The following is a 13,671-nucleotide window of genomic DNA, read 5'->3' as shown; positions in this document are numbered from 1 at the left end:
AGTTTTGAAGGATTAGGAGTTTTAATACAATAAAAATTGTTGAAATCAGGGGTTAGGAAAAAACTTCTAGAGTTTTGGGGCAGCCTGGAAAATGTTCTTTCTGTGTACATGAGAGATTATTTGGAGAGAAGAATGAGAAAGGAAGATTATAGGAGAATATTTCATCAAAGGCTGAATGTTGACCACGAAAGGTAAAAGTTTAGGAAGTATAGGGGATTTGGGGAACTGTGTTAAAGATCGTGGAATTCTAGAATTAGGAAGGAAATTCTAGAGGATCGGGGCAGTTTGGAAGATTTTGAGAAATGATAAGCAGAAAGGTTAAAATTACTTAATTTTTTTTTATTTCTGTGAATTAAGTATTTTATACGTAGGTCTGACTGTAGGGAGCAAAAGTTTAGGAAGAGTGGAGGTTGATGTCACGGGTGTGTCAGAAGTGACACAGTCGCCCTGCAGTTGGTTGCAGGAGATCTCTACATTTGGCATTACAGACATCTTCTTAGAGGCTGTCTCTAGGACCCAGTGGCTACCTTCCTCTGGCTAATTAACACCCTGGCCTGGGTGTATAAATATCTGCTGTGTTCCAGTGTGAGATGCCGGCGATATTCATTTCTCCTTCTGAAGGCTTTAGCAAGAGCAGTACCTCTTCCTCTCTGGAGCTTGAGGACGTGTGTGCATTTGTCTGACATCTAAAGCTAAGCAATTTCCCACTGTTTGTCCTCCCTTGTTGTATTTAGTGTTCAGTGGGGATCGACTTGTGCTTATCTCCTCCCTTCCCTAGACTTAGCCATACGCTAGGGAAAGACAGGGCGAGGCACGCATGTGGCGATTGGAGAATAGCCAATATAGGGTCATTAGGGTAGACAGGGTGACACTAGACCAGTCTAGGATGTCTCCACTACCCCTTTTCCCTAGAGTCTGGGCTCCCTTTCCCTCTTCTTTCCCACACCTTGCTTGACAGTTGAAGAGATTATATCAACAGGATGAATATGGTGGAAGTTCTACAGGATTGAGGCATCTTGGGAAGGAGATTATGTGTGAGCAGTGACAACAATTAAAATAATATTTTTGGTTGAAGCCTGAAGTTTTAAGGTAACAGCATTACGAGGTACTGTTTACATGGTTCTGCCATTTTTAGGGGACATGTTTTTTACATGAATGCATATATTTGAGGCTAAAAAAAATTTTGGCATTTTGACTTCCTTAAAAATTTTGCACGGATTGACTTTTTTCCTGCACATTCGACTTTTGATGTGGTCTGTGGTCATAAATCAGCCTGAGATAACCTCAGAAAAAAAGCTACAAATACTCTTAACAAATTCTTAGTTAACTCTTTCTGCAGCCAAAAAAAAGTTCAAATAGAGGCCATAGCAGGCATACGGTGGAACATTTTTGATTAAACACAATTTCAAAAATTTATTTTAGCCCCAATCACATACATTTAAGTAAAAAAAAATGTCCTCAAAAGTGGACAAACACTTAAGACTGAGACGGTAGCTAACGGGATGAGCAAGAAAGTTGCAAATATTGGGCAAAAATTAGAAAAGTATTGTGTATATGAAATGAGAGCAAAGAAGGGGAGCACAGGGTGTTTTAGGAAATGGTGAAAGAGTTTAAAGGAAGAGTCTCTCATAGGGGAGAGACATTAAGTTCTAGAGTTTTTGGGCAGCTTGAGAGGAGTTATTTTTGTAAGATTATGAGAAAGGTCAGAGTGTTTTTAGTGTTGCCTCTAGGGGACCAATGAAGACTTTTGAACAATTTCAAGTACTAGTTTAAACAGTTCCATGGTGGGTCCAGTCTTATAGGGTGAAGTCCTCTGTACAAAGGGAGATACAAGGAGGAGCAGGGAAGTTAGAGGAATATTTTTGTCTCAAGTCTGACATGTATGGGCACAGAATACCACCAAAAACAAAAATGAAGAAGATGACACATATCTGTAATCTTCTTCTGTAAAGAAGAAGATGACACTTACATATCTGTCCGACAAATGTAGCATGTGGTCCTGGCGCCCCAACGCGCGTTTCGGCCATTGCTTCGTCAGGGGGTGATATGTAAGTGTCATCTTCTTCTTTATTTATATGCTGGCCCATTAAGGTTTTTATTTTAATATTATGGACTACAAAGTCCCACATATTAGTAAGCACTAATAAGGATATAATGTACTATTTACATACTTAATAGCCATTTTACATACAATGGTGTTATTTTATTGAATGTGATCCTCCATTGAGGTGACTCTGTGCAGGATATAATTTTTTTTACTTTATTCTTGAAATTAATAAATTTTGTATTATTAAGAGATTTCAAGCACCTATTTTCATTTTTGGTGGTATCTATGTTCAAAGGTGTGTCTCTAGTTACTTTAAAGAGATTGATGCTTCTATGTATAGTGTAATCATAAATGAGCACAGGTAGGTGCAAAAGTTTAAGGGGCAAAGAATAAAAGGTTTTTCTTATGCTCATGGGAAGTCAGGATGAGAGAGCAGATCCCTCGTCTCGTAGAGGGATAAATCGAGGAGTCCTCCGACAGTATCTGGATTGATTACAGAGATGAGACAGTGGGTAGAGCATTGCCATAATATAGGCAGTGTAAATCTGATATTAATTATTATACCACCAGTAACTTTCTGCCTTATTTCTTAGGATACCTACCGTCATCTTTCTCCCGTGATAAGACTCAGTAATCCTAAAGTTAGGTTCTGATGATTCCTGAGTCTTCACGGCCAGGTGAGGCTGAGACTCGTGGAGCTGGCCACTGCACATGTCAAACGTGATAATATCGCCCCCTTCTTTGGCTACAAAGCCGCAGATACACGACGCTGGGTGGTCGTCGCTTCCGCAGTCCCATTGCCGAACATGAACTTCGAAATCACGAGATGCACTTTTATACAGCACAAAGGTCCCAGTGTTAAAATTATCGTAAAATCTGCAAAGAGAAATTCATATTTTAGCCCATCCGACTTCTGCCCCTCCATTCTGTCCAATCTTTTCGCACAATCAATTATCGATGATTTTTCTTGCAAAAAATGTAAAACAATAAGTCAATCGTTACTCAACTGTCAAATACTCGTTAGAGCTCTGGTAGTATCTGATGCCCTATGCTGCAATGACATCATATACATCAACATGACCGCTGCAGCCCATCATTGGCATCATGCTATCATCAGCACAAGAGCCAGGGATTGGCTATAGCTGTGTCAGGAAACCTGTTGTCCTTCTACAGTTTGACCACTAGAGGCTGGTATTGCTCACATTAATAATTGTGCTGCAATCCCACTCCTTACCAGTGGAGGCTGCTGTTGTGTTCTGCAATTGCCCTTTACTAAAATGGAAGATTCGGAACCTGTGGGATCTATCTTGTTTCCTGTTTGGGCCTACTTAAAGCCACATGGATCTCTCACTCATTGCTTGAGTATTGTCTAGCTGTTTAGTCTAGTTCCAGTCTCCAGCTCCTGAACTGTCTTACCCAGACTGTTCTCACCTATCTACAGATAGTTTCCCACAACACTTTTGCTAACTCCAAGAACTTCTACTGCCGCTTGCTGTTCCTTCTTCTGCTCCATCGTCCACTGGTTTCCAGCAGTGCTACGCCAGTATCGTAACAAGCAGTCATAGATATTTACACAACATCAAAGCTGTGTATAAAAAGGAGCAACTCTTGGTAAGGTTTACTCACAATTTGGACCCTTCAATGTTTTTCCCCGCAGAGCAGCGCTCCCACCACCCATCCAGTTTTGAAGGGGACTACAGCCAGCTATACTGCAGTTCTTACAATTCTTACACTCAGGGTCCACAAAATGCATTGATAGCCTTAAAGGAACTTTACAACTTTACTTTTTCTAAATCTTCGTTTTCAGCATAGCCGACATACACGCAGACATGGGCCATGGTCCATTCACAATATGGGGCCCATAAATCTCTGCAGGCGCAAGGGGTACATTACTGAAGCCAGTGTGGGAGGTCATCTGTCAATCACAAAAATCACACATACCACAGAAACATATAATATCTTACCTGCCATCGAATGTGATGATATGGGGGTCAGTGAATGAGTAGCAGTACGCAGTAGAAATATCCTTCACGGTGATCTAAATGCAGAATAAAAACAGCTGAAATATAACTTTATATTAGTTTGCTTCTTGTTTTCCTGATGTAAAGATCAAGATTCTCTGCGAAGGGATTAAATAAAATTATAAATTTGCAGCTTTCTGCAGCTGCCACTAGGGGGAGCTAATTGTATGCACAAGAGTCTACAGAAAGCTCTGAAGCTCCCTCTAGTGGTGGCTGCAGGTATTTTAGGAATCTCCCAGCTATGTATGGATGCATACACTGTGAATTATAATATAATACTAAAAAAACTGGGCACAGCATGTTCAGTATATGGAGTCCCTTTAAATGTAGACCAAAAGTTTTGTATATAACTGTAGCACCTGTATTGGCTCTGGCGCATAACCGTTCCACAGGAAATTGGAGCTAACTATGGGGTCAACTTCGATGCTGGTCACCGTGTCCCCATCCGTGACAAAGTCCATGACTGCAGTATAATAGAGGGCGGCCTGACCGCACGTTCCATTTTGGCAGCTCGACTGTAGGACATTGACTTCACAAGAGGAAAGAGCCAAATCTGAGTCATGGGTCTCTTCAGCTGTTAAAAACAAAATCATAGGAGGTTTCCAGATTTACAATATTAGAGCCAAGTCATTGCTCATCACGAATCAACGGCCAAGAGAGGCAATCATCAGTATGTACTGACACCGCATATTCGCCAGCCGGGAACGACTCCTCTAAATATTTTTATTGCTAATACTTTTTATAATAAATCCTAATATACAGTAGAGAAGTCCCATCCTGCCAAACCAGAAGCAGCTCTTGTACTGTCTAAACCATCCGGCATATTAAGAAGTAACTCAAGTGCAGAAAGTATAACATTTTGCTCTATAGCTGTCAGTATTATAGAAGATATGATCGATAGAATAAATAGAAAAATCAGCACTCACCATTTAACTAAAAACAGTGATTTTTTAATTAAATGGTGAGTGATGATTTTTCTATTTTTTATATCGATCATATGAATTTGTGAATGTTTTTACTTGCAGCACCGTTTGAAGAATTGCAAAGGTATGATCTTAACCAACAGGTACAGGTCTTTAACTGATGAAGTGTTGGTGCAGTTTTCTTTCATTAATTGGATTATAGTAGTTATATTCTTGTACATAGGAGCAGTGTTATAGTAGTTATATTATTGTACATAGGGACAGTATTATAGCAGTTATATTCTTATACATAGGAGCAGTATTATAGTAGTTATATTCTTGCATATAGGAGCAGTATTATAGTAGTTATATTCTTGTACATAGGGAGCAGTATTATAGTAGTTATATTCTTGCATATAGGAGCAGTATTATAGTAGTTATATTCTTGAATATAGTGTCAGTATTATAGTAGTTATATTCTTGTACATAGGAGCAGTATTACAGTAGTTATATTCCTGCACACAGGGGGCAGTATTATAGTAGTTATATTCTTGTACATAGGGGCAGTATTATAGTAGTTATATTCTTGTACATAGGAGCAGTATTATAGTAGTTATATTCTTGTACATAGGAGCAGTATTACAGTAGTTATATTCCTGCACACAGGGGGCAGTATTATAGTAGTTATATTCTTGTACATAGGGGCAGTATTATAGTAGTTATATTCTTGTACATAGAGGCAGTATTATAGTAGTTATATTCTTGTACATAGGGGGCAGTATTATAGTAGTTATATTCTTGTACATAGGAGCAGTATTATAGTAGTTATATTCTTGTATATAGGAGCAGTATTATAGTAGTTATATTCTTGTACATAGGAGCAGTATTATAGTAGTTATATTCTTGTACATAGGAGCAGTATTATAGTAGTTATATTCTTGCACACAGGGGGCAGTATTATAGTAGTTATATTCTTGTACATAGGGGCAGTATTATAGTAGTTATATTCTTGTACATAGGGGCAGTATTATAGTAGTTATATTCTTGTATATAGGGAGCAGTATTATAGTAGTTATATTCTTGTACATAGGGGGCAGTATTACAGTAGTTATATTCTTGTATATAGGGAGCAGTATTATAGTAGTTATATTCTTGTACATGGGGCAGTATTATAGTAGTTATATTCTTGTACATAGGAGCAGTATTAAAGTAGTTATATTCTTGTATATAGGGAGCAGTATTATAGTAGTTATATTCTTGTACATAGGAGCAGTATTATAGTAGTTATATTCTTGTACATAGGAACAGTATTATAGTAGTTATATTCTTGTACATGGGGCAGTATTATAGTAGTTATATTCTTGTACATAGGAGCAGTATTATAGTAGTTATATTCTTGTACATAGGGGCAGTATTATAGCAGTTATATTATTGTACGTAGGGGCAGTATAATAGCAGTTATATTCTTGTACATAGGGAGCAGTATTATAGTAGTTATATCCTTGCATATAGGAGCAGTATTATAGTAGTTATATTCTTGTACATAGGGGGCAGTATTATAGTAGTTATATTCTTGTATATAGGGAGCAGTATTATAGTAGTTATATTCTTGTACATAGGGGCAGTATTATAGTAGTTATATTCTTGCATATAGGGAGCAGTATTATAGTAGTTGTATTCTTGTACATGGGGCAGTATTATAGTAGTTATATTCTTGTACATAGGAGCAGTATTATAGTAGTTATATTCTTGTACATAGGGGCAGTATTATAGCAGTTATATTATTGTACGTAGGGGCAGTATAATAGCAGTTATATTCTTGTACATAGGGAGCAGTATTATAGTAGTTATATCCTTGCATATAGGAGCAGTATTATAGTAGTTATATTCTTGTACATAGGAGCAGTATTATAGTAGTTATATTCTTGTACATAGGAGCAGTATTATAGTAGTTATATTCTTGCACACAGGGGGCAGTATTATAGTAGTTATATTCTTGTACATAGGGGCAGTATTATAGTAGTTATATTCTTGTACATAGGGGCAGTATTATAGTAGTTATATTCTTGTACATAGGGGGCAGTATTATAGTAGTTATATTCTTGCACATAGGAGCAGTATTATAGTAGTTATATTCTTGTACATAGGGGCAGTATTATAGTAGTTATATTCTTGTACATAGGAGCAGTATTATAGTAGTTATATTCTTGTACATAGGGGGCAGTATTATAGTAGTTATATTCTTGTACATAGGGGGTAGTATTATAGTAGTTATATTCTTGTACATAGGGGCAGTATTATAGTACTTATATTCTTGTACATAGGAGCAGTATTATAGTAGTTATATTCTTGTACATAGGAGCAGTATTATAGTAGCTTTACTCTTGTATATAGGGAGCAGTATTATAGTAGTTATATTCTTGTACATAGGAGCAGTATTATAGTAGTTATATTCTTGTATACAGGAGCAGTATTATAGTAGTTGTATTCTTGTACATAGGGGTGGCAGTATTATAGTAGTTATATTCTTGTACATAGGGGGCAGTATTATAGTAGTTATATTCTTGTACATAGGAGCAGTATTATAGTAGTTATATTCTTGTACATAGGGGCAGTATTATAGTAGTTATATTCTTGTACATAGAGGGCAGTATTATAGCAGTTATATTCTTGTACATAGGGGGCAGTATTATAGTAGTTATATTTTTGTACATAGGAGCAGTATTATAGTAGTTATATTCTTGTACATAGGAGCAGTATTATAGTAATTATATTCTTGTAAATAGGGGTAGCATTATAGTAGTTATAGTCTTGAACATAGGGGTGTAGTATTATAGTAGTTATATTCTTGTACATAGGGGTAGTATTATAGTAGTTATATTCTTGTACATAGAGGGGCAGTATTATAGTAGTTATATTCTTGTACATAGGGGCAGTATTATAGTAGTTATTTTCTAGTACATAGGGACAGTATTATAGTAGTTATATTCTTGTACATAGAAGCAGAATTATAGTTGTTATATTCTTGTACATGGGGACAGTATTCTAGTAGTTATATACTGGTACATAGGAGCAGAATTATAGTAGTTATATTCTTGTACATAGGGGGCAATATTATAGTAATTATATTCTTGTACATAGGGGCAGTATTATAGTAGTTATATTCTTGTACATAGGGGGGCAGTATTATAGTAGTTATATTCTTGTAATTAGGAGCAGCATCATAGTAGTTATATTCTTGTACATACGGAGCAGTATTATAGTAGTTATATTCTTGTACATAGGAGCAGTATTATAGTAGTTATAATATTGCACATAGGAGCTGTATTATAGTCATTATATTCTTGTACATAGGGGCAGTATTATAGTAATTATATTCTTGTACATAGAGGGGCAGTAATATAGTAGTTATATTCTTGTACATAGGAGCAGTATTATAGTAGTTATATTCTTGTACATAGGAGCAGTATTATAGTAGTTATATTCTTGTACATAGGGGGCAGTATTATAGTAGTTATATTCTTGTACATATGAGGCAGTATCATAGTAGTTACATTCTTGTACATAGGAGCAGTATTATAGCAGTTACATTCTTGTACATAGGAGCAGTATTCTAGTAGTTGTTATGCACATGCCCGGACTGACTGACGTGTGCGTGATTAGTGATCCCACTGTGCCATGAACCGGAGAGTGCCTGGAGGGGCGTAACTAATTATCAACCTGATCCGACCCAGGTCGCACGACGGCTACGACGCCGTGCACCAGGGAGGAACCGAGCAGAGGGACCAGGTGCGACTCCAGGTCAGACTCTGGACACGGCTGTTGACCCACACCGGGGAATACAGGAACAGACAAGTTAGAGCACAGGCTGGGTAGGGTCCAGTACAGCCTGGGAGATGGGTTCAGAGCCGCAGATGCGGTAATCAAGCAGAGCAGAGCGAAACCGCAGGTGCGGTGGACAGGGCTGAGCAGAGCAAAACCGCAGGTGCGGTGGAAAGGGCTGAGCAGAGCGAAACCGCAGGTGCGGTGGACAGGGCTGAGCAGAGCGAAACCACAGGTGCGGTGGACAGGGCTGAGCAGAGCGAAACCGCAGGTGCGGTGGACAGGGCTGAGCAGAGCGAAACCGCAGGTGAGGTGGACAGGGCTGAGCAGAGCGAAACCGCAGGTGCGGTGGATAGGGCTGAGCAAAGCGAAACTGCAGGTGCGGTGGACAGGGCTGAGCAGAGCGAAACCGCAGGTGCGGTGGACAGGGCTAAGCAAAGCGAAACCGCAGGTGCGGTGGACAGGGCTGAGCAGTGCGAAACCGCAGGTGCGGTGGACAGGGCTGAGCAGAGCGAAACCACAGGTGCGGTGGACAGGGCTGAGCAGAGCGAAACCGCAGGTGCGGTGGACAGGGCTGAGCAGAGCGAAACCGCAGGTGCGGTGGACAGGGCTGAGCAGAGCGAAACCGCAGGTGCGGTGGACAGGGCTGAGCAGAGCGAAACCGCCGGTGTGGTGGACAGGGCTGAGCAGAGCGAAACCGCAGGTGCGGTGGACAGGGCTGAGCAGAACGAAACCGCAGATGTGGTGGACAAGGCTGAGCGGGCAGGAACCGCCAGAGCGGTAAGTAAGGCAGAGCAGAGATAAACCGCCGGGGCGGTAAGCAAGGCAGAGCAAGGGGAAAACTGCCAAAGCGGTGAGCAAAGACAGAGCAGAGGGGACAGGGCTCTGTTCACACGGAACAGACTGGAAGGGAAAGGCAGAACCAGATACACACAAGGTACTTGCAAAGAAGTAGCGAGTGGACTCCAAACTCACAAACGGAAGTACAGCAACAACGAGTAGGAATTAGGTGCAGGTTCAGACTCTGCAGAAAAAGGAAAGGTACAGACATAAAGAAAAACAGTTAACAGACTAGGAGAGTGTTCAGACAGGAACTGAGTTTTAAGACAGGAACTGACACTGCAGCGAGATACAGGAGTAAATCTGAGTATGCGACCCCCAGAATGGCGGACAAACAGGCTAGAAGACACAGATAACAGGTCTGGGTATGCGGCCCCCAGAAGGCAGAACGAACAGGCTAGGAGCGTGTTCAGACAGGCCTGGGAATACAGCCTCCAGGAAGGCGGACAGGCAAGAAAAACAGAACAGGACCTGGCACATGAGAGGCAAGAAGCCCTCTGAAGATAATAGTTGCTCAGGCACCAGCTTCAAGGTGGAGCTAGTTTAAATATTCAGTGACAGACAGCAATAGGCTGAGGACGCATTAGGGGTGTGCCCACAGCAGCTACAAAAACCAGGAAGTAACCGGGCTGCCGTCCTAAGCAGTCAGAACAGAGACAAACAGACAGCATTAATAGAAGCCAGGCTAGCAGACTGGACTGAAGATCAAGTTTGCGATCTTGCATAGTGAGAGATGGTGCACCATGCAAGCCCGCCACCAGGTATGTTACAGTAGTTATAACCTTAAACAGAGAAGCAGAATTATAGTAGTTATATTCTTGTACATGGGGCACTACTATAGTAGTTATAATATTGTACATAGGAGCTGTATTATAGTAATTATATTCTTGTACATAGGGGGGGCAGAATTATAGTAGTTTTATTCTTGTACATATGAGCTGTATTATAGTAATTATATTCTGGTACATAGGGGCAGTATTATAGTAGTTATATTCTTGTACATAGGGGGGCAGTATTATAGTAGTTATATTCTTGTACATAGGGGCACTATTATAGTAGTTATATTCTTCTACATAGAAGCTGTATTATAGTAGTTATATTCTTGTACATAGGAGCAGTATTATAGTAGTTATATTCTTGTACATAAGAGCAGTATTATAGTAATTATATTCTTGTACATAGGGGTAGTATTTTAGTAGTTATATTCTTGTATATAGGGGGGCAGTATTATAGTAGTAATATTCTTGTACATGGGGGCAGTATTATAGTAGTTATATTCTTGTGCATGGGGGCAGTATTATATAAGTTATATTCTTGTACATAGGAGCAGTATTATAGTAGTTATATTCTTATACATAGAAGCAGAATTATAGTAGTTATATTTTTGTACATAGGCTCAGTATTATAGTAGATATATTCTTGTACATAGGGGGCAGTATTATAGTAATTATATTCTTGCACATAAGGGCAGTATTATAGTAGTTATATTCTTCTACATAGGGGGCAGTATTATAGTAGTTATATTCTTGCACATGGGGCAGTATTATAATAGTTATACTATTGTATGTAGAAGCAGTATTATAGTAGTTATATTCTTGTACATAGGAGCAGTATTATAGTAGTTACATTCTTGTACATAGGAGCAGTATTATAGCAGTTATATTCTTGTACATAGGAGCATTATTATAGTAGTTATGTTCTTGTACATAGGAGCAGTGTTATAGTAGTTATATTCTTGCACATAGGAGCAGTATTATAGTAGTTATATTCTTGTATATAGGAGCAGTATTATAGAGTATTATAGTACTTATATTCTGGTACATAGGACCAGTTTTATAGAGTATTATAGTAGTTATATTCTTGCACATAGGAGCAGTATTATAGTAGTTATGTTCTTGTACATAGGAGCAGTATTATAGCAGTTATATTCTTGTACATAGGAGCAGTATTATAGTAGTTATATTCTTGCACATAGGAACAGTATTATAGTAGTTATATTCTTTTACATAGAGGCAGTATTATAGTAGTTATATTCTTGCACACAGGAGCAGTATTATAGTAGTTATATTCTTGTACATAGGGGCAGTATTATAGTAGTTATATTCTTGTACATAGGAGCAGTATTATAGTAGTTATATTCTTGTACATAGGAGCAGTATTATAGTAGTTATATTCTTGTACATAGGAACAGTATTATATTAGTTATATTCTTGTACATAGGGGCAGTATTATAGTAGTTATATTCTTCTATATAGTGGCAGTATTATAGCAGTTATATTCTTGTACATAGGAGCAGTATTATAGTAGTTATATTCTTTTACATAGAGGCAGTATTATAGTAGTTATATTCTTGTACATAGGAGCAGTATTATAGTAGTTATATTCTTGTACATAGGGGGCAGCATTATAGTAGTTATATTCTTGTACATAGGGGGCAGCATTATAGTAGTTATATTCTTGTACATGGGGGCAGTATTATAGTAGTTCTATTCTTGTAACATAGGGGCAGTATTATAGTAGTTATATTCTTGTACATAGGAGCAGTATTATGGTAGTTATATTCTTGTACATAGGGGCAGTATTATAGTAGTTATATTCTTGTACATAGGAGCAGTATTATAGTAGTTATATTCTTGTACATAGGGAGCAGTATTATAGAAGTTATATTCTTGTACATAGGAGGAGTATTATTGTAGGTATATTCTTGTACATAGGGGGCAGTATTATAGTAGTTATATTGTTGTACATAGGGGGCAGTATTACAGTAGCTATATTCTTATACATAGGGGGCAGTATTATAGTAGTTATATTCTTGTACATAGGAACAGTATTATAGTAGTTATATTCTTGTACATAGGGGCAGTATTATAGTACTCATATTCTTGTATATAGGGGCAGTATTATAGCAGTTATATTCTTGTACGTAGGAGCAGTATTATAGTACTCATATTCTTGTATATAGGGGCAGTATTATAGCAGTTATATTCTTGTACATAGGAGCAGTATTATAGTAGTTATATTCTTGTATATAGGGGACAGTATTATAGAGTATTATAGTAGTTATAGTCTTGTATATAGGAGACAATATGATATTATTTATAGTAGCTAGACGTCTCTTCCAGCAGCAATTAACATTTTGGGAATTAATTAAGTAAATGCTGAGATACTGTTAGCAATCAAATACATATTCTCTATAATTTTTTACATGAGAAGTAATATGTTGCAGTCAAAATAAACATTTTAAGTGAAACAATATTTTGCCGTGTAATCATCAGAATGTTGCCGGAAAAAAAGATTAAAAGAAGCTGAGAGTTTATCACAGGAGCCCGGGGCAGAACCATGACTAAAGTCACCAATTTTGTCTCCGTCAATAACAGGAACAATTTATCTCTAAGTATTTTCAAATTTCTGATGTGTCTGTTGAAATCCCAAACTTTATGCCCCGAGGTTTCCTTTGATCTCCTTAATGAAAAGTGATGGGTGAAAAAAAAAACGTTTCCCGTATGATAGTTGTGCACTTTTTTAAGGTTACTATTATTTATTACTTTGAATTTTCTTGCAATTGGAATTTTCAATATAAACTAACAAATAGTCATCACATTATTTAATATCAAAGACCAAGGCATATGTTATCATTTCTGAACCTGAACCAATATCTGTAGATGTTTTACAGAAAGTAATGCGATCATGATTAACAAAGAATAACATTATCTCAAACTCAACAGTTACAGATAACTTTGGGGGCATTTATTTTACTGAAATACATTCATTTTTGCCTAAAAATCATTTTTATAATTGGGTTTCATTACAAATTTTGAATCATCTTGCTTCTGCAGCATCTGTGTGTGAAAATACAAATCAAGCTGCGGAATGCTTTTCATTAGCATATCCATCACACTGTTTGCTTGAATGCTCGCTCTTCAGTCCTTTATATTTTTTCTCCTGAACAATCTTCTAAGCTGATTTATCATTTTTATTTGGTCATAAATCAGCTAAATCATACAGGAGAGGAGGAAGAGGTTCTGGAGACTAAGCCATC

The 13,671-nt window shown here is 37.9% G+C and overlaps 1 protein-coding gene across 1 annotated transcript in view; it reads right to left on the bottom strand.

The window, feature by feature from the left end:
* The window catches only part of VWDE (von Willebrand factor D and EGF domains), a 231,100-nt gene that overhangs the window by 105,970 nt on the left and 111,459 nt on the right, over positions 1 to 13,671 (bottom strand). The window contains exons 8-10 of the mRNA XM_073677285.1: positions 4,428 to 4,642; positions 4,012 to 4,085; positions 2,650 to 2,923 (exon numbers count right to left, since the gene is read on the bottom strand). Of these exons, the coding sequence (XP_073533386.1) occupies positions 2,650 to 2,923; positions 4,012 to 4,085; positions 4,428 to 4,642 (563 nt within the window). The remainder of the gene's footprint in view (positions 1 to 2,649; positions 2,924 to 4,011; positions 4,086 to 4,427; positions 4,643 to 13,671) is intronic.

Source organism: Phyllobates terribilis, unplaced genomic scaffold, assembly GCF_046119375.1.
Source record: "Phyllobates terribilis strain yellow unplaced genomic scaffold, ASM4611937v1 Scaffold_4__5_contigs__length_816908805, whole genome shotgun sequence".
In the NCBI taxonomy this organism is placed as follows: domain Eukaryota; kingdom Metazoa; phylum Chordata; class Amphibia; order Anura; family Dendrobatidae; genus Phyllobates; species Phyllobates terribilis.
Note: the sequence above shows the minus strand (reverse complement) of the source record. Positions and strands in the feature narration are given on the sequence as shown.